Source organism: Nomascus leucogenys, chromosome 19 (assembly GCF_006542625.1).
Source record: "Nomascus leucogenys isolate Asia chromosome 19, Asia_NLE_v1, whole genome shotgun sequence".
Classification (NCBI taxonomy): Eukaryota; Metazoa; Chordata; class Mammalia; order Primates; family Hylobatidae; genus Nomascus; species Nomascus leucogenys.
In genome coordinates this window covers 44,071,587-44,090,015 of record NC_044399.1, presented here as the reverse complement: position 1 = coordinate 44,090,015, position 18,429 = coordinate 44,071,587, and the positions used below count along the sequence as shown (strand labels likewise).

At 41.4% G+C, this 18,429-nt stretch overlaps 1 protein-coding gene across 11 annotated transcripts in view; it reads left to right on the top strand.

Moving 5' to 3' along the window:
- Positions 1-18,429, top strand: part of MTA3 (metastasis associated 1 family member 3) — a 271,716-nt gene that overhangs the window by 134,291 nt on the left and 118,996 nt on the right. For all 11 annotated transcript variants that reach the window (XR_004026930.1, XM_030799376.1, XM_030799379.1 and 8 more), the window contains exon 4: positions 2,005-2,131. Coding sequence is in view for 10 of the 11 variants with exons in the window: in XM_030799376.1 (XP_030655236.1) it covers positions 2,005-2,131 (127 nt within the window). In the remaining variant the exon portion in view is untranslated. The remainder of the gene's footprint in view (positions 1-2,004; positions 2,132-18,429) is intronic.

Here is an 18,429-nt window from a genome sequence, read left to right as displayed (position 1 = left end):
ACAGCACCTTCCACCTCCTGGGCTCAAGCGATACTCCTACATCAGTCTCTGAGTAGCTGGGACCACGGGCTTGGCTAATTTTTGTATTTTTTGTAGAGATATTTGGTCTTGAACTCCTGAGCTCAAGCGATCTGCTTGCCTCAGCCTCCCAAAGTGCTGGGATTGCAGGCATGAGCCATCACACCTGGGCTGTCCAACTTTAAATTTATCTTCTGAATTCTCTTTACTCTTCATCCACTCTAATAATCGATTTATCTCACACCGAGGTGGACAGATTGCTTGAGCTCAGGAGATCAAGATCAGCCTGGGCAACATGATGAAACCCTGTCTCTACTAAAAATACAAAAATTAGCCAGGTGTGGTGGCACACGCCTGTAATCTCAGCTACTCAGGAGGCTGAGGCAGGAGAACTACTTGAACCCGGGAGATGGAGGTTGCAGTGAGCCGAGATTGTGCCACTGCACTGTAGCCTGGGTGACAGAGTGAGACTCCGTCTAAAAAAAAATTATACAAATACATAAATGAAATTTGAAATTTAACTGGTAAATTTTAAAAAGTGGTTTTCATTAGTGATCTGCATCATGAGAGATGCCGTTGTGGTGATTTTTGTCTTTGGTTAGGTTGGATTTCAGTGATTTTGGTCCTTTTCATGGTGAACCAAGGGATCGTATAAGAATGTAAGATTTACTGTTACTGTTGTAGAGCTGGTTGCTGTTTTAGCTCTGTAGGGTATGCATTAGAATTCAGTTAGCTGTGTCTTATACAACAACAATTTGTCAAATCCTAATTAGGTAAAGAGTATAATTTTATATGTGATACTTTCTAGTGCTAATAGTGCCAATGCAGCAGTAACTTTATTGATCTTCGCTGGTGAAATGTTATTAGACCTGCAAGTAAATGGCCCTTTTAGTGCTATATTTCTCTTTGAGTAGTTCATTAAAAAGAACATCCAAAGAATTTTAAATTGCTTTATTCTTGCTTTGAGCTAGGTGAGTCTTTTTCTAAGTTACTGTTTAAGGTTCATTTTCAATTCAGTTTTAAAAGTTTGAAAGTAGAAAAGATCTGATACTTACTGCATTCATTACCCTCATGCTATTCATAAAGAACTACTTCAACAAGGGCATTATATTTGGGTGTGGTGGCTGGGTGTGGTGGCTCATGCCTGTAATCCCAGCACTTTGGGAGGCCAAAGCGAGCAGATCACTTGAGCCCAGGAGTTCCAGACCAGCCTGGGCAACATGGTGTAACCCTGTCTCTACTAAAAATACATAAAATTAGCCAGGTGTGGTGATGTACGCCTGTAATCGTAGCTACTCTGGAGGCTAAGGCACGAGAATTGCTTGAACCTAGGTGGTGGAGGTTGCAGTGAGCTGAGATTACACCACTGTACTCCAGCCTGGGTGACAGAGCAAACTCTATCTCTGAAAAAAAAGCGAATTAATTTTTAAATTGATATGTAATACTTGTGTATATTTTTGGGGTACCATCTGCCATTTTTAAGTTGGAGTTTTCCTTCCTTTGAGTCCCTGATAATTTTATGGTTACAGTTGAACTGACAAGATAAATGTTTAATTTTTTTTTTTTTTTTTTTTTTTGAGATGGAGTCTTTCTCTTTCACCCAGGCTGGTGTGAAGTGGTACGATCTTGGCTGACTGCAACCTCCACCCCCTGGGTTCAAGCAGTTCTCCTGCCTCAGCCTCCTGAGTAGCTGGGATTACAGTCGCCCGCCACCATGCCCGGCTGATTTTTGTATTTTTAGTAGAGATGGGGTTTCGCCATGTTGGCCAGGCTGGTCTCGAGCTCCTGATCTCAGGTGATCCACCTGCCTCAGCTTCCCAAAGTGCTTAAGATTACAAGCATGAGCCACTGCACCTGGCAAATGTTTAAATTTAAAATTGATTAATTTGAAGAAAATATTGAATGAGATGTTGATTTGATCTGTTTCAATATCCAAACAGATAATGTGCTTTGTACTAATAAATTCTTTGAATTTTATTTGTGTAGAAGAAATTGAGGAAGAATCTGAAACAACAGTTGAGGCTGACTTGACCGATAAGCAGAAACATCAGTTGAAACATAGGGAACTCTTTTTGTCACGCCAGTATGAATCTCTGCCCGCAACACACATCAGGTAAGCACTTTTTAGGAACTAAAGTACTCAGTACTACAGTGACCAAAAAACAAAAGACTTCTTTGAAGCGTTTTCCAGACTTTTCTCAGGATCTTGCTTAAACTACTTTGCTAAAGACTTCATAATGGAATTTTTGGTTGGAAATTTATAATGTGTATTAGCATATTAAAGCCCCACAAAAGTTCTCCAGTAAAGTAACCATTTTAACTTTGTTTTAATACAGACTTTTCTGGCCAGGCGCAGTGGCTCATGCCTGGAATCCCAGCACTTTGGGAGGCTGAGGTGGGCATATCATTTGAGGTCAGGAATTCGAGACCAGCCTGGCCAACACGGTGAAACCCCATCTCTACTAAAAATACAAAAAATTAGCTGGGCGTGGTGGTACGCGCCTGTAATCTCAGCCACTCAGGAGGCTGAGGCAGGAGAATTGCTTGAATCTAGGAAGCAGAGGTTGCAGTGTGCTGACATCGTGCCACTGCACTCCAGCCTGGATGACAGAGTGACACTCTGTCTTTAAAAACAAACGAAAAAAAACAGTAAAACAAATGGCCTTTCCCGATTGATTTGAATATCTTTTCAGAACGGTATGGAAGAGTGTCCAGCAGACATCATTTTGGGAAATGCTGGTCTTCCAGGTTCTAAGAAAATTATATAGCCATTAGAAGCCAAAGGTTAGAACCTAAAATCTGCTTCCCAGGCAGGTGACTCTTGACCTTATAGGATGTATGGCTTTTTGTTTTCTTTTGAGGATCACTGGGATGAAAACTTTATATTCTTTATTATTCCTTAATAACACCTGATGTATGCATTGATAGCATACAATTGTGAAGAAAAAGGTGACTGATTTGGGCGATATCTCTGGTTCTCTAACATGGACCACCCTTCCATTAATTAAATTCTTCTTCTACTGCAGAAAAAACAAAAAGTGAAAAATCCTAGCCCCTTGTTTGTCGTTTTGGCAGTTGTTGAGGAAAAATGGTGGTTTTCTATGATCTACTGGTGGTGATCAAATTTAAGATATCGTTGAGCTGTTTTTCATTGTAGTCTATAATCAGTGTATCTTAGAGGTATTACAAAATGTTTGAGCTCAAAAGATTCTTACCCTCGGTCAGGAAAGCTTCAAGAGGAATTGCTACTTACTGAGCCTTCCAGAGGGTGTGAGGCACAAATAGAGGGCACAGGTGAGCATAGGGTGTATGAAAGCAGCTTGTGACCAGGGTAAGGATGTGTGAGCAAGTGCAGTGTTTCACTCCTCTTAGGTTAAAGAAATGCCTTCAACTTTTGTTCATAATCTGTATTTCTATTTCTTTTGTCCACCTCTGCTGGTCATAATGGTCCTAAAAAAACTATATATATAGACATAAAATGCATTATTTATTTTATTTTGTTTTTTTTTGAGATGTAGTCTCACTCTGTCACCCAGGCTGGAGTGCAGTGGCATGATCTCAGCTCACTGCAACGTCCACCTCCTGAGGTGTCACACCATTCTCCTGCCTCAGCCTCCTGAGTAGCTGGGATTACAGGCGCCTGCCACCATGCCCGGCTAATTTTTTTTTTTTTTTTTGTATTTTTAGTAGAGACGGGGTTTCACTGTGTTAGCCCAGACGGTCTCGATCTCCTGATCTTGTGACCTGCCCGCCTCAGCCTCCCAAAGTGCTGGGATTACAGGCGTGAGCCCCCCGCGCCTGGCCAAAATGCATTATTTCAATAATTGCTTTTTCCTCTTTATCCCCCATATTGGGATTGAATCTGAGTCTGTCTTTTTGGGTTCAGACAGGTTTGTAGACCCTTTTTTTTTTTTTTTTTTTTTTTTTTGAGACGGAGTCTTGCTCTGTCACCAGGCTAGAGTGCAGTGGCGTGATCTTGGCTCACTGCAACCTCCGCCTCCCGGGTTCAAGCAATTCTCCTGCCTCAGCCTCCCGAGTAGCTGGGATTACAGGCACATCCACCATGCCCAGCTAATTTTTTGTATTTTTTTTAGTACAGACAGGGTTTCACCATGTTGGCCAAGCTGGTCTCGAACTCCTGACCTTGTGATCCACCCACCTCAGCCTTCTGAAGTGCTGGAATTACAGGCATGAGCCACCGTGCCCAGCTTAGGTTTGTAGACTTTCTAAAGCTCTGGTACACACACACACACACACACACACACACACACACACCCTCACACAGACGCTCCAATTCCTGGTACCTTTGTGCACAACTCCTTTTTTATAGAAATGGACCCAGAGATCTTCCATGGCAGGAAGTATGTGATAAAGATACTGGAATTTCTTTTTCTCCAAATCTTTTCAGAAATAGCGTGAGCCGCTCCCTCACCCCCATAGAAAACCTCATGTCATTGTTTTTTATTTGGTTTTGTTTGTTTTTGTTTTCTAAATTGAGATGCAGTCTTTGGGAGGCCTAGGTGGGAGGAGGATTGCATGATGCCAGTAGTTTGAGCCCAGCCTGGTCAATAGAGCAAGACCTTGTCTCTACCAAAAATATAAAAATTAGCTGAGCATGGTGGTGTGTGCCTGTGGTCCCAGCTAATTGGGAGGCTGAGGTGGGAGGATTGCTTAAGCCCAGGTTTGAGGCTGCTGTGAGCCACAGTTATACCACCGCACCCTAGCCTGGGGGACAGAGACCCTATGTGAAATAAATAATAAATAGGTGAGATAGATAGAGAGATAGGGAGCTGGCTGTGTTGCCCAGGCTGGTCATGAGCTCCAGCAATCCTCTTGCCTCAGTCTCCTGAATGGCTGGGACTACAAGTACATTCTGCTATGGCCTGCTATTTAGGATTTTTATTAGGGGGCTCTATGGTTAGATTTGCTGGGGTTAGTATATTCTGTATAACTTAAGTCATTTGCTGGAAAAGACAGGCCGGGTAATATGGGAATACTCTTTTTATCGACCAATAATGCTTTTTCAAGAAAGAAAAATAGAGAGTAGATGAATAATTTTTGTTCAAAGAGATGGAACATAAAAACATATTTTGAGATTTTCTTAAAGTTGTGTGTAACTAATGATGCCAAAAAGCCATATGCACTTTTTGTTGATTGACTGATTGTGTGGGATCCTGCTTTGTTGCCTAGGCTGGAGAGTAGTGGCATGATCATAGCTCACTGCAGCCTTGAACTCCTGGGCTCATGCGATCCTCACACCTCAGCCTCCTGAGTAGCTGGGACTGCAGGCATGTGCCACCATGCCTGGCTAATTTTTTATATTTTTTGTAGAGATGATGTCTTGCCATGGTGGCCAGACTGGTCTCAAACTCTTGACCTAAAGTGATCTGCCCACCTTGGCCTCCCAAAGTGCTGGGATTACAGGTGTGAGTCATGAGCATGGCCTCCATTTATTTAATTGGAAGACACTAGAATATAAAGATTAATTTTAAGTTTAAGAAGTTATGTGGGGCTGGGTGTGTTGGCTCACGCCTGTAATCCCAGCACTCTGTGAGCCGAGGCAGGCAGATCACTTTAGGTCAGGAGTCTGAGACCAGCCTAGTCAACATGGCGAAACCTTGTCTCTACTGAAAATACAAACATTAGCTGAGCATGGTGGCACATGTCTGTAATCCCAGCTACTCTGGAGGCTGAGGCAGAAGAATCATTTAAACCTGGGAGGTGAAGGTTGCAGTGAGCCAAGATCACACTACTGTACTCCAGCCTGGGCAACAAGTGAGACTCTTGTCTCAATAAATAAATAATGAAAAAGAAGTTATGTGGCCAGTCTTAAGACTCTTGCCAGAACAAGAATCTGACAAATGGTTTTAAAAATGTATCTAAAAGACGCGAGTATATTTTTAATTTACTCTCCTGATAGCTTGGAATCTGTTTATAAGTAACGTTGGTTTCTTTTAACAGATTGCCTGGAATGGAAAAACTAGTGATGTGTTTTTTATCTTCCATAAGGACTGAGAGAGTATATTAAAATATAATTATCAAGACACTTCTTTGTTGAACATAGAAATTACATAGTCTACGTGATCGTTTAGTTACTGTTGAACACATTTCCTGAGTATATTCTAGCTTAGGGAGCTTAATAAGTGCTTGATAATTGAGACAAGGGACCTGGCTTATAAATTCAGTGAGTTTACTGGGTGGTAATTCCTTTGAATTATGATGAAGAGACGTAGACATTTGGGGCTTTTTTTTTTCCCAAATTGAGAAGGAATAGGGCATAGCTGAGTTTTCTCATTTTAGCTTTGTTTAGCCGTCATTTTTAAACAGCTGAATGGGGTTAGGGGCAGTCTCTGGCCAAGGCATGGAGCTGTGCTAACCAGCCCACATGCTGATGTAGAACAAGTGCACATTGGAGTGGTCTTGACATTTTGCTAATGTTGAAGTCATGCCTTATCTTTTTGGCTTTAAAAGGAGAAAATTACCAAAGCCCCATTGTTCTTTGGCAGCAAAGAAGGTAATTTGATGAATACCGATGTTTTACTCTCAGGGACACTATCAAGTGCCCAGAATTTCCTTGGTGCTCTTTGGAACATAGGAGAAAACCTGACTGAGGCATTCTTGAGTTCCTTTTTAGTCTGTGAACTATAATATTCATGAGACACTCAACGCTTCCCAAAGTGGCAGGGAGGAAACTCTTTGTTTCTTCTGATTCCACTGGAAGAGAGAGTGGACAGGACCCAGGACTTTTCGGAGTAGAGTTAGTGATTCCTCTCTTGTTTGTGAGATAGATAGGGCTTGAGTAGTGAGTATCCCTTTGGGACTTTTCTTGGGGGAAAGTGAGAGGCAGCATGCTTCATTTATGCACAGTGATTGAGGTCGTTGAATAATAGATTATATGTTGCAAACTATTAAGCACTATAAGCCTTGTTATGTCAGCTGCTAGATGTCATATGTATATATTTTACTGTATTCAGTTCCAATATGTGTGTATGACTAATATCTTCATTAATAGATTTTCTTTTTTTCTTTTTTTTTTTTTTTGAGATGGAGTTTTGCTTTTGTTGCCCAGGCTGGAGTGCAGTGGCATGATCTTGGCTCACCGAAACCTCTGCTTCCCGGGTTCAGGTGATTCTCTTGCCTCAGCCTCCCGAGTAGCTGGGATTACAGGCATGCGCCAGCACACCCAGCTAATTTTGTATTTTTAGTACAGACGGGGTTTCTCCATGTTGGTCAGGCTAGTCTCGAACTCCCGACCTCAGGTGATCTGCCCGCCTTAGCCTCCCAAAGTGCTGGGATTACTGCGTGAGCCACTGCACCCAGCCTGATAGACTTTCTTACTACAAATATTCAATAACTTTAAATTTGTATCTTCTGACTTAAAAATATATTTTCATTGTGCATTCATTCATAAGTAGACTGAAAATTTGTAAATTTGAGATGGGCAACACAACTCCTCACAATTGGCAAAGGCTGATATGCTGGTTATGTAGCCATTTCTTTTATCTCGTCTCTAAACCTACCCTTCCATTATCTGCTTTGTGATGCTCAGGCTGTTGTACTTATTATATTAATATATAACCCAGTCTTATATATAGCTCATGTGTAATATAGTGAATTTGGCCTTAAAATATTCTGATATTCAGCTGGGTGCAGTGGCTCATGCCTGTAATCCTAGCACTTTGAGAGGCCGAGGTGGGAGGATTACATGAGCCTAGTAGTTAAAGACCAGCCTGGGCAACATTGGGACACCCTGTCTCTATAAATAATAAAAAAAATTAACATGGCATGGTAGCGTACGCCTGTGGTCCCAGAAGTACTTGGGAAGTTGAGGTAGGAGGATTGCTTGAGCCCAGGAGTTCAAGGCTATAGTGAGCCATGATTGTAACACTGTACTTTAGCCTGGGTGACAGAGCAAGACTGTCTTAAAAAACAAAACAAAACAAAAACCTAGGCTGGGCGCGGTGGCTCATGACTGTAATCCTGGCACTTTGGGAGGCCGAGGCAGGTGGATCACCTGAGGTCAGGAGTTCAAGACCAGCCTGGCCAACATGGCAAAACCTCATCTCTACTAAAAATACAAAAATTAGCTGGGCATGGTGGCACGTGCCTGTAATCCCAGCTCCTCTGGAGGCTGACGCAGGAGAATTGCTTGACTTCATCTTAGATTATAAGATTCTTGAAGATCTATTGTCTGGTTTTTTTTTTTTTTAATGTTTACTATGGAACACTGTATCCAATAGCCATTCAGGATTTGAACCTTGTATAGAATTTACATTTAATTTTACTTTTATTTTTTATTTCTTTTGATGGAGTCTCGCTCTGTCGCCCAGGCTGGAGTGCAGTGGTATGATCTCGGCTCACTGCAACCTCTGCCTCCCAGGTTCAAGTGATTGTTCTGCCTCAGCCTCCTGAATAGCTGGGACTACAGGCACACGCCAGCATGCCCAGCTAATTTTTGTATTTTTAGTAGAGACAGGGTTTCACCATGTTGGCCAAGATGGTCTCGATCTCATGACCTTGTCTTCTGCCCACCTCGGCCTCCCAAAGTGCTGGAATTACAGGCGTGAGCCACCGTGCCTGGCCAATTTTACTTTTATTCTTTAAGGAAATAAGTCACCACAGATATTTGAATAATCTCTTCTTTTTTTTTTTTTTTGAGACAGAGTCTCGCTCTGTTGCCCAGGCTGGAGTGCGGTGGCGTGATCTTGGCTCACTGCAACCTCTGCCTCCTGGGTTCACACCATTCTCCTGCCTCAGTCTCCAGAGTAGCTGGGACTACAGGCACCCGCCACCATGCCCGGCTAATATTTTGTATTTTTAGTAGAGACAGGGTTTCACTGTGTTCGCCAGGATGGTCCTGATCCCCTGACCTCGTGATCTGCCCACCTCAGCCTCCCAAAGTGCTGGGATTACAGGCATGAGCCACCGCGCCCGGCGGTACAGGCGTGAGCCACCGCACCTGGCCGCTAATAATCTCTTCTTTTTGTTTTTGAGACATAGTTTCACTCTTGTCACCCAGGCTAGAGTGCAGTGGTGTGATCTCGGTTCACTGCAACTCTGCCTCCCGGGTTCAAGTGATTCTCCTGCCTCAGCCTCCCGAGTAGCTGGGATTACAGGCATGTGCCACCACGCCTGGCTAATATTTTTGTATTTTTAGTTGAGACGGGGTTTCACCATGTTGGCCAAGCTGGTCTTGAACTCCTGACTTCAGGTGATCTGCCTGCTTTGGCCTCCCAAAGTGCTGGGATTACAGGTGTGAGCCACTGCACGCCTGCCTAGGTGGTTCTATTTAGACTTCATTTTAGATTATAAGATTCTTGAAGATCTCTTGTCTTTTTTTTTTTTTTTTTTTAATGTTTATTGCGGAACATTGTATCCAATAGCCATTCAGGATTTGAACCTTGTATAGAGTTTACATTTAATTTTACATTTATTCTTTAAGGAAATAAGCCATTCACAGAAATTTGATTAATCTCTTCTTCTTCTTTTTTTTTTTTTTTTTGAGATGGGGTCTCACTCTGTCACCCAGGCTGGAGTGTAGTGGCACAATCATGGCTCACTGCAGCCTCGTCCTCCCTGGCTCAGATGATGCTCCCACCTTAGCCTCCTGAATAGCTAGGATTACAAGCTCACACCACCATGCCTGGCTAATTTTTGTGTTTTTTATAGAGACGGGGTTTCATCGTGTTGGCCAGGCTGGTTGCAAACAATCGCTTCTGGCCTCAAGCGATCCTCCTGCCATGGCCTCCCAAAGTGTTGGGATTACAGGCGTGAGCCATCGTGCCTAGCTGAGTAATATCTTCTTAATTGCAATTGACTTTAAATGTGATTTTAGATTTCGTGCTTTTTCTTTTTTTTGCTCATACTCTGAGCAAGGGTGGCTTGTTCTGAGTCAACCTCGGACTTTTAAATGGAATACTAGACAGAGAATAGGAAAGCTTTTTTGTATACCCATTATTTGTCATGAAACAAAACCAATTTAAGAGCAATTTGCAGCAAACATGAGAAAGGGATAAATAGGAAAGGTTCTAGCCTATAAGAATTATTTAGGGGAGAGAATACTATAGTTCTTATCTTAATATCCAGTATTGGTTGGAGAAATGGATACTCTTATTGTCAGAGTATTAGTATAACAGAAAGATCAGTCAAATTGCAATGTGTACATACCCTTTGAGCCAGCAATTCTGCTTTTAGGACTTGATCTTACAGAACTTCTCACACAAGTTTGTAGAAATATACATACTGATGTGTTCATTGTAGATTTGTTTTATTCTTTCTCTGAGTTTTCTTGCTAAGAAACAATTGTTTTAATATCAAAAAATGTTTTGATATAAAAAAAGCAAGCAAGTTTTATCTTTATACTTTTCTATACTTCTAGTTTTTCTGAAATGAGTAGATAGATATATAATGGGAAAAGGTATTATTTTAAAATTTGCATGTTTGAGGCTGGGCATGGTGGCTCAAACCTGTAATCCCAGCACTTTGGGAGGTCACCAGCCTGACCAACATGGTGAAACCCCATCTCTATTAAAAATACAAAATTAGCCGGGCCTGGTGGCGCATGCCTGTAATCTCAGCTACTAGGGAGGCTGAGTCAGGAGAATCGCTTCAACCCGGGAGGTGGACGTTGCAGTGAGCTGAGATTGCACCATTTCACTCCAGCCTGGGCAACAACAGTGCAACTCTGCCTCAAAAAAATAAAAAATAAAAAATAAATACATAAAATAAAATAAAATAAAATTTGCACATTTGGACATCAGATAGAGAAAATGCCACTTTACATCTATTTTTATTCCCGTCCTCGCTTGACAGTATGGCTGGTTCTGATGAGGGAAGCATTGATGGAAATCTGCTGAAAACAACTCCTTTAAAAAAAAAAAAATTTAAATAGAGATGTGGTTTTGCTCTGTTGCCCAGGCTGATGTGCAATGGAGTGATCATAGCTCACTGTAGCCTCAAACTTCTGGGCTCAAGTGATCCTCCCACCTCAGCCTTCAAGTAGCTGGGACTGCAAGTGCACACTACCATACCTGGGTAATGTAAAAAAAAATTTTGTTAGAGAGAAGGTCTCACTATGTTGCCCAGGCTGGTCTTGAACACTTGGCCTTATGTAATCCTTCCACCCTGGCCTCCCACCATGAGTGAACCACCATGCTCTGCCCAAAAACAAGTCTTAATCTTCCCTTTCCTAGTAGTAAAAATGTAGTCACGTTAACTGTCATCATTTGAGAACAGACCTTTTTCTAACTTAGGGGAACATATTTCAAATATTTTTGTTACAGAATGCTAATCCTTCAAGAATTCTGTCAGTTTCCTCCTGGTAATGTATTGTGAATATGTTCATTTTGCTGTTACTTCAGCATTAGCTGTATGTTAAAAATTTTAAATAAACTTATGTGTATTTTCTGGTCGTAAAAACAATATAATTTATTGTTGACATGTAGAAAATACAGAAAAAGACACTACTCCTCTCCTTATCTGTAATTCCATTGCGCAGAAGTACTACTGACATTTTGGTATATCATTAATGCATTTTTTTCTATTCTTTTTTGAAACAGAGTCTTGCTGTGTTGCCCAGGCTAGAGTGCAGTGGTGTGAACATAGCTCACTGTGGCCTCCACCTCATGGGCTCAAGTGATCCTCCTGCCTTATCCTCTTGAGTATCTGGGACTACAGGCATGTGCCAGTGTGCCTGGCTTATTAAAATAATTTTTTTGGTAGAGTTCGGGTCTAATGTTATTGTCCAGGCTGGCCTCAAACTCCTGTCCTAAAGTGATCCTCTTGCCTCGGCCTCCCAAAGTATTGGGATTACAGGTGTGAGCCAGTGAGCCTGGCCCATTTTTCTTTTCTGTAATAATTGTATGTGTGCTCACTGCTGGATTTTGGCCACATCTGACTGACAGAGGAGCCTCATTACTTGCTTTGGTAGCTGCCTCTCATGTTAAGTAATGCTTATTCTTCAGTGCAGCTGTTGTCATTTTTGCTTGTTCTAGCTTTGTTGGTTGGTTTTTAAATACATGAGAAATAATGATTGCAAAATGAACAATGGAACAGCAAGAAGAGAGAGAATAGTTAAAGGCTGGGAAAATTCCATTGTTCAGTAGTTGATAGATATGACTGAGAAGTTTGATACAGATAAAGGAGCAGAATGGAAGTTGAGTAAGCAGAGTGGTGACTCAGAAAGAGCACTCATGAAAAAACTAATCAGTGTTACTGTTTTGGAATAGACAAAGATTTCTTAAGATTGTGAAGATATTCTCAAGTATATTCATCTAGACGCTTTACTGTTCCACTTTTTGCGTCTTAGTCAATTTTACTCAGTGTGTATCTGGTGTGAGGCCAGGTCAGTTGGGAAACTCAATTTAAAATGATATTTATATTATCCAGAAATATCAAATGAATCTAAAGAAAGATCTGTAAAACCTCTACATACAAACTAAAGTATTGCTGAAAGAATTAAAGAAAAGTTAAATAAATGCGGGATATATCATTACAATATTTGAGTTTCCCCCAGATTGACCCAATGATTCAATATAGTTCCAAATAAAATCTCAGCAGGATTGTGTGTGTATATATAAATTGAGAAGTTGATTCAAAAAAAGGGAAGGACTAATAACAATGAAAATAAGGGTTTTTCAAATTATTATTTCTGTATGCCCAGATGTCCCCCAAGACTTTTTCCGAGGGTTTATGAAATCAAGACTATTTTCATAACAGTAAGATGTTACTTACCTTTTTTCTGTGTTGATTTTGCTCTCCTGGTGCCGGAGCACAAATCAGTGGTACCAGGCCGAGCTAGTTAGTAGTTGTGTTCTAGAACGCTGTGCATTCACAGTTTAAGAAAAAAACAAAGGCAAGTTCTATTTAAGAATGTTCTTGGCAAAGTAGTATAATTTATTAGCTTTAATAAATTTTGGCCCTTCTTTATAATTGAGGTGAAATTCATATAACATCAGATTAACCATAAACAGTGGCATTTAGCACATTGACAGTGTTTGCAACCATCACCTCTGTATTGTTTCAAGACATCACACATCTTTTTTTTTTTTTTTTTTTTGACAGAGTCTTGCTCTGTCTCCCAGGCTGGAGTGCAATGGCGTGATCTTGGCTCACTGCAACCTCTGCCACCCAGGTTCAAGTGATTCTCCTGCCTCAGCCTCCCGAGTAGCTGGAATTACAGATGTGCACCGCCATGCCTGGCTTATTTTTGTATTTTTAATAGAGACGGCGTTCTACCCTGTTGGCCAGGCTGATCTCAAACTCCTGGCCTCAGGTGATTCCACCTGCCTTGGCCTCCCAAAGTGCTGGAATTACAAGCATGAGCCACCGTGCCCTGCCGACATCACACATCTTGACCTGTGAACTCAGAAGTACACCTAAACCCACTTCTGTTGCATATTGATGTGTGATGCTTTTCTTTTCTTTTTGAGAGATAGGGTCTCGCTCTGTTGCTCAGGCTAGAGTACAGTGGTGTCATCACAGCTCAGTGCAGCCTTGACCTTCTCAGCTCAAGCAATCCTGCCACCTCAGCCTCCCAATTAGCTTGGACCACAGGTGCACAGTACCATGCCTGGCTAATTTTTAAACTTTTTGTAGGGACAGAGTCTAGCTATGTTGCCCAGGTTGGTCTTAAACTTCTGGGTTCAAACAGTCCTCCCATCTTGGCCTCCCGAAGTGTTGGGATTACAGGGATGAGCCACTGGGCCCAGCTGGTTAACTTGAGAAAACATGGGATTGTTTCAATCGTGAGCTGAACTAGCTGCCTTTTTCATGGAATACCATTTTTACTTCAAGATAATAACTGAAAGCTAAACTGTTTATTTAGACATGGGTATTTTATCGACTTTTTTTTGAAAAGTCATGGTTATTTCATAGATATTCATGTGAAACTCTAGTTGTCAGCTATTCACAATGTATACATACATCAAAACATCATGTTGTACACTGTAAATATACAATTTTTATTTGTCAGTTAATACCTCAGTAAAGCTATTAAGGTAGACATTGAAGCAATTTGCAAAAATGTGAAACAGTGTTACTCTTATTAGAGTTTTATATTTGTTTTGGAAAATAGTAATTATTCATAACAAATACTTGCTAATTTGTAATATGTTTTTTTTTAAATTAGTAAATGTTAAGTTTCTTCTCAGTTTTAATTTCACCATGGTAAATGTTGATAGATACTTATCCAACGTAAGTTCTTTGAGTTCCTCAATAGTTTTTATAAACATAAAGAAATCTTTTTTAGTGCTCGCTTCGGCAGCATATATACCAAAATTGGAACGATACAGAGGAATCTTTTTAAAAAAATTTTTGCCTATTTTTTTTTTTTTGAAATGGGATCTTGCTTTGTTGCCCAGGCTGATCTCGAACTCCTGGCCTCAAGTAATCTTCCCACCTTAGTCTCTCAAAGTGCTGGGATTATAGGTGTGAGCTACCACACCTGGCCTCCATGTAAGGGAATCTTGAGAATAAAAGTTTTGAGAAGCATTGACAAAGTCAATCTTGACAAACGAAAGTGCTTATATCATTAGATAGGAAGACACTTGTAAAGTTAGAATAATTAAGATAAGGTATATTAGTAAGTGGATTGAAAAATAAACCAATGAAACAATACAAAAGCCAGAAGAGATTCACATGTATAATACAACTTTGTTTATGACAAAATCTCCATGGTAATATAACAAGGAAAAGGTAGTTGTTTTAGTAAATGGTACCAAGTCAATTGGGTGGTATATGGTGGGCATGTCTTGCCAGACAGCAATAACTCAAGCATACCTTGAGAATGATCCTGTGTTCCTTGGTGAATGTTTGTTTAGTGTTCCAGTAATGGCCAACCCTGGTGTTTATGCCATACCTGTGAAGGATACCTGGATCCTGGCATGTGCCTTGGAATGCAGGTGGTCCAAGGAACTGAGGCCCATTGTTTTGAGCTAGGTGGAGGCTGCTAAGTGGTGGTTGCTATGCGAAGGGTACTTACTGTAAAACCTGCATGCTATAAAAGGGAATGGTTTTTCCTGTCCAGCCTTCCCCTCCTGGACTCCCTGGACATAAGTTCCCTGAATAAAGCTTATGTCACGCTGCTGTCTTTGGGTCTTTTCTTCAGTCCTCTAGAGGCAGTGCTCTCCTAGCTTGCAAGCTTGGGAATCCAGCACAACAGGTGGCCATAGCAGGGGAAATGTTAGGACTTCCCTTTTCCTTCTCTTTCTTTTTCCTTTGCTAGTTTTTGTTGAAGAAACAGGTTTTGTTTCCTTTTCACTGTTTGGATTTTGCTGATTGTATCCCCATGGTGTTTTACCATGCTCCTTGAGTTTTCATGTTGGTAGTTCAGATTTTTTTTTTTTTTTTTTTTTTTTGAGACAGAGTCTGTCGCCCAGGCAGGAGCAGTGGCACAATCTCTGCTCACAGCAACCTCCGCCTCCCAGGTTCAAGCCATTTTCCTGGCTCAGCCTCCCAAGTACCTGGGACTACAGGCATGTGCCACAACACCCGGCTAAGTTTTTTGTATTTTTGGTAGAGACGGGTGGATCACCTGAAATTAGGAGTTCAAGACCAGCCTGACCAACATGGTGAAACCCCGTCTTTATTAAAAATACAAAAATGAGCTGGGTGTGATGGCGGGCATCTGTAATCCCAGCTACTTGGGAGGCTAAGTCAGGAGAATCGCTTGAACCCAGGAGGTGGAGGTTGCAGTGAGGGTAAGATCACACCACTTGCACTTCAGCCTGGGCAACAGAGTGAGACTCTGTCTCAAAAAAAAAATCTAGAGTTTGTGGCAAATGTAAGACTTGTAAAGTCAATAAGAAAAATGTCTTTCTTTAATGAAGCAATAATACCGTTTGTTGAACAAGGCAAGTTTAATGTCAAACTCTGCATCTATAGGAATTTTTCCGTTTTTTTTTCCAAGACAGAGTCTCACTCTGTCACCCAGGCTGGAGTGCAGTGGCATGATCTTGGCTCACTGCACCTCCTTCTCCCAGGTTCAAGCAATTCTTGTGCCTCAGCCTCCCCAGTAGCTGGGATTACAGGCATGCACCACCACACCCAGCTAATTTTTTATATTTTAGTAGAGATGGAGTTTCACCATGTTGCCCAGGCTGGTCTCTAACTTCACCTGAGCTCAGGCAATCTGTCTGCCTCAGCCTCATAGAATGCTAGGATTACAGGCGTGAGCCATGGCGCCGGGCCAGGAATGGTTTTTTAAGTTTATTGAACCTAAAGACCAGCTGGTGATGTTTGTTAATCATGTAGATTCCTGGACCCATCCCAAGACATTGAAATTCTGTAAGTCTGGTACAGCACTAAGATATCTGCACTTTTCTAAGTGGGTAGTCCCTGCTTCAAGTTGTCTCAAGGTAAAAGAAAGTTTGGGCCGAGTGTGGTGGCTCATGTCTATAATCCCAGCCTTTGGGAGGCCAAGTGGGAGGATCACTTGAGCCAGGGAGTTTGAAAGCAGCCTGGGCAACATAGCAAAACTCTGTCTCTACAAAGCATTAAAAAAAAATTAGCTCTGCATGGTGGCACACACCTGTAGTCCCAGTTACTGGGGAGGCTGAGGTGGGAGGATTGATTGAGTCCAGGAGGTTGAGGCTGCAGTGAGCTGTGATTATGCCACTGCACTCCAGCCTGGGTGACAGAGCTAGACCCTTTCTGAAAACCAAACCAAACCAAAACAAAACAAAATAAAATAAGAAAGTCTGTAGGCAGGGGGGAAATGACCACTAATTTAAACTTCCTTCTCTTTCTTTCTTTTTTTTTTTTGAGACGGAGTTTTGCCCTGTCACCAGGCTGGAGTGCAGTGGTGCGATCTCGGCTCACTGCAACCTCCGGCTCCCAGGTTCAAGTGATTCTCCTGCCTCAGCCTCCAGAGTAGCTGGGACTACAGGCGTGTGCTACCACTCCCAGCTAATTTTTGTGTTTTTAGTAGAGACGGGGTTTCACCGTATTGGCCAGGCTGGTCTCGAATTCCTGACCTCGTGACCCACCCGCATCGACCTCCCAAAGTGCTGGGATCACAGGCATGAGCCACTGCACCCGGCCCTCCTCTTTCATTTATACAAATATGTACTAGCTTTAGATAAAAGAAATATAGGCCGGGCGCGGTGGCTCACACCTGTAATCCCAGCACTTTGGGAGGCCGAGGCGGGCAGATCAGGAGGTCAGGAGATTGAGACCATCCTGGCTAACACAGTGAAACCCCGTTTCTACTAAAAATACAAAAAAATAGCTGGGCGAGGTGGCGGGCGCCTGTAGTCCCAGCTACTCAGGAGGCTGAGGCAGGAGAATGGCGTGAACCCCAGGGGGCGGAGCCTGCAGTGATCCGAGATCGTGCCACTGCACTCCAGCCTGGGTGACAGCGAGACTCTGTCTCAAAAAAAAAAAAAAAAAAAGAAATATATAACCTGTATGCACATTTTTACATATGTTTTTCAGTCTGTAGGATTATATGGGACATACCGTTAAGCAAGTAGCAGATTCCAGGCTGATCAGCATGGGCTGTTGAACATGTGACTTTGTTTTGTCGTAATTATTTATTCATATGTCTTTGTGTCCCAGCACCCTGTGCAGTCTCTGAAACAGATTATACTTTGAAAACCCTTTTGAATGATCTGTGGGAAAGTAGGTTTTCTTTATAGCAATTCTGTACTCCTTTGTGGTTCTGTGTAGAAAAGTAGTATGAGTGATTATATGGGCCTGGAGTGATCTTTGTGTTGTGGTCTTTGATACACTTCATAACATACTTGGGCATCTTTATTATTTAAGGATTAAAATATCGTGCATGACACGTGATTAGGTTCATTGCTTGAGACTCAGTATAAATTGCCTATGGTATCTGTATACAGAATTTGATAATAGTTCCTTTAGGTTGGGGTTAACTTAAAATTTACCATGTTTTTATCTATGAGCCAAAATTTGTTTGGCATAAAGGAAACTAACGCTTTAAATCTCTTCTTAAACCACTTTTATCAACAACTCTTGGCATGGTAATATACGTGTTAATTACATATTCATATTTACTTCATAAAATAATTCTGACTCAACCTCTTATCTGTTAATGTATGTACATGAAAATTTTAAATGTTAGATTTTCATTTTTAATTTGGGGAGATGTACAATATAGCTATATTAAAGAAAAATTTAAAACTTAGATCACTTATTATCCTTTCAGCTTTGTATAAAAACTGCATTTCCAAAAACAATTTATGTTTCATTATAACCCGTGTTTCCTTATTTCCTAATATAATTATGAAAATAAAGGTTTTATAATTTAAAATCTTTTATTTCAGACCATATGGAAGAGACTTTTAAAGTATGCTATATTGTTTGTTTGAATTTTCAGTGTCTGTTAACCCTTGAAAGTCAAGGGACTATTAAAGACAGTGGTATTGGCTGGGCCCAGTGCAGTAGTGT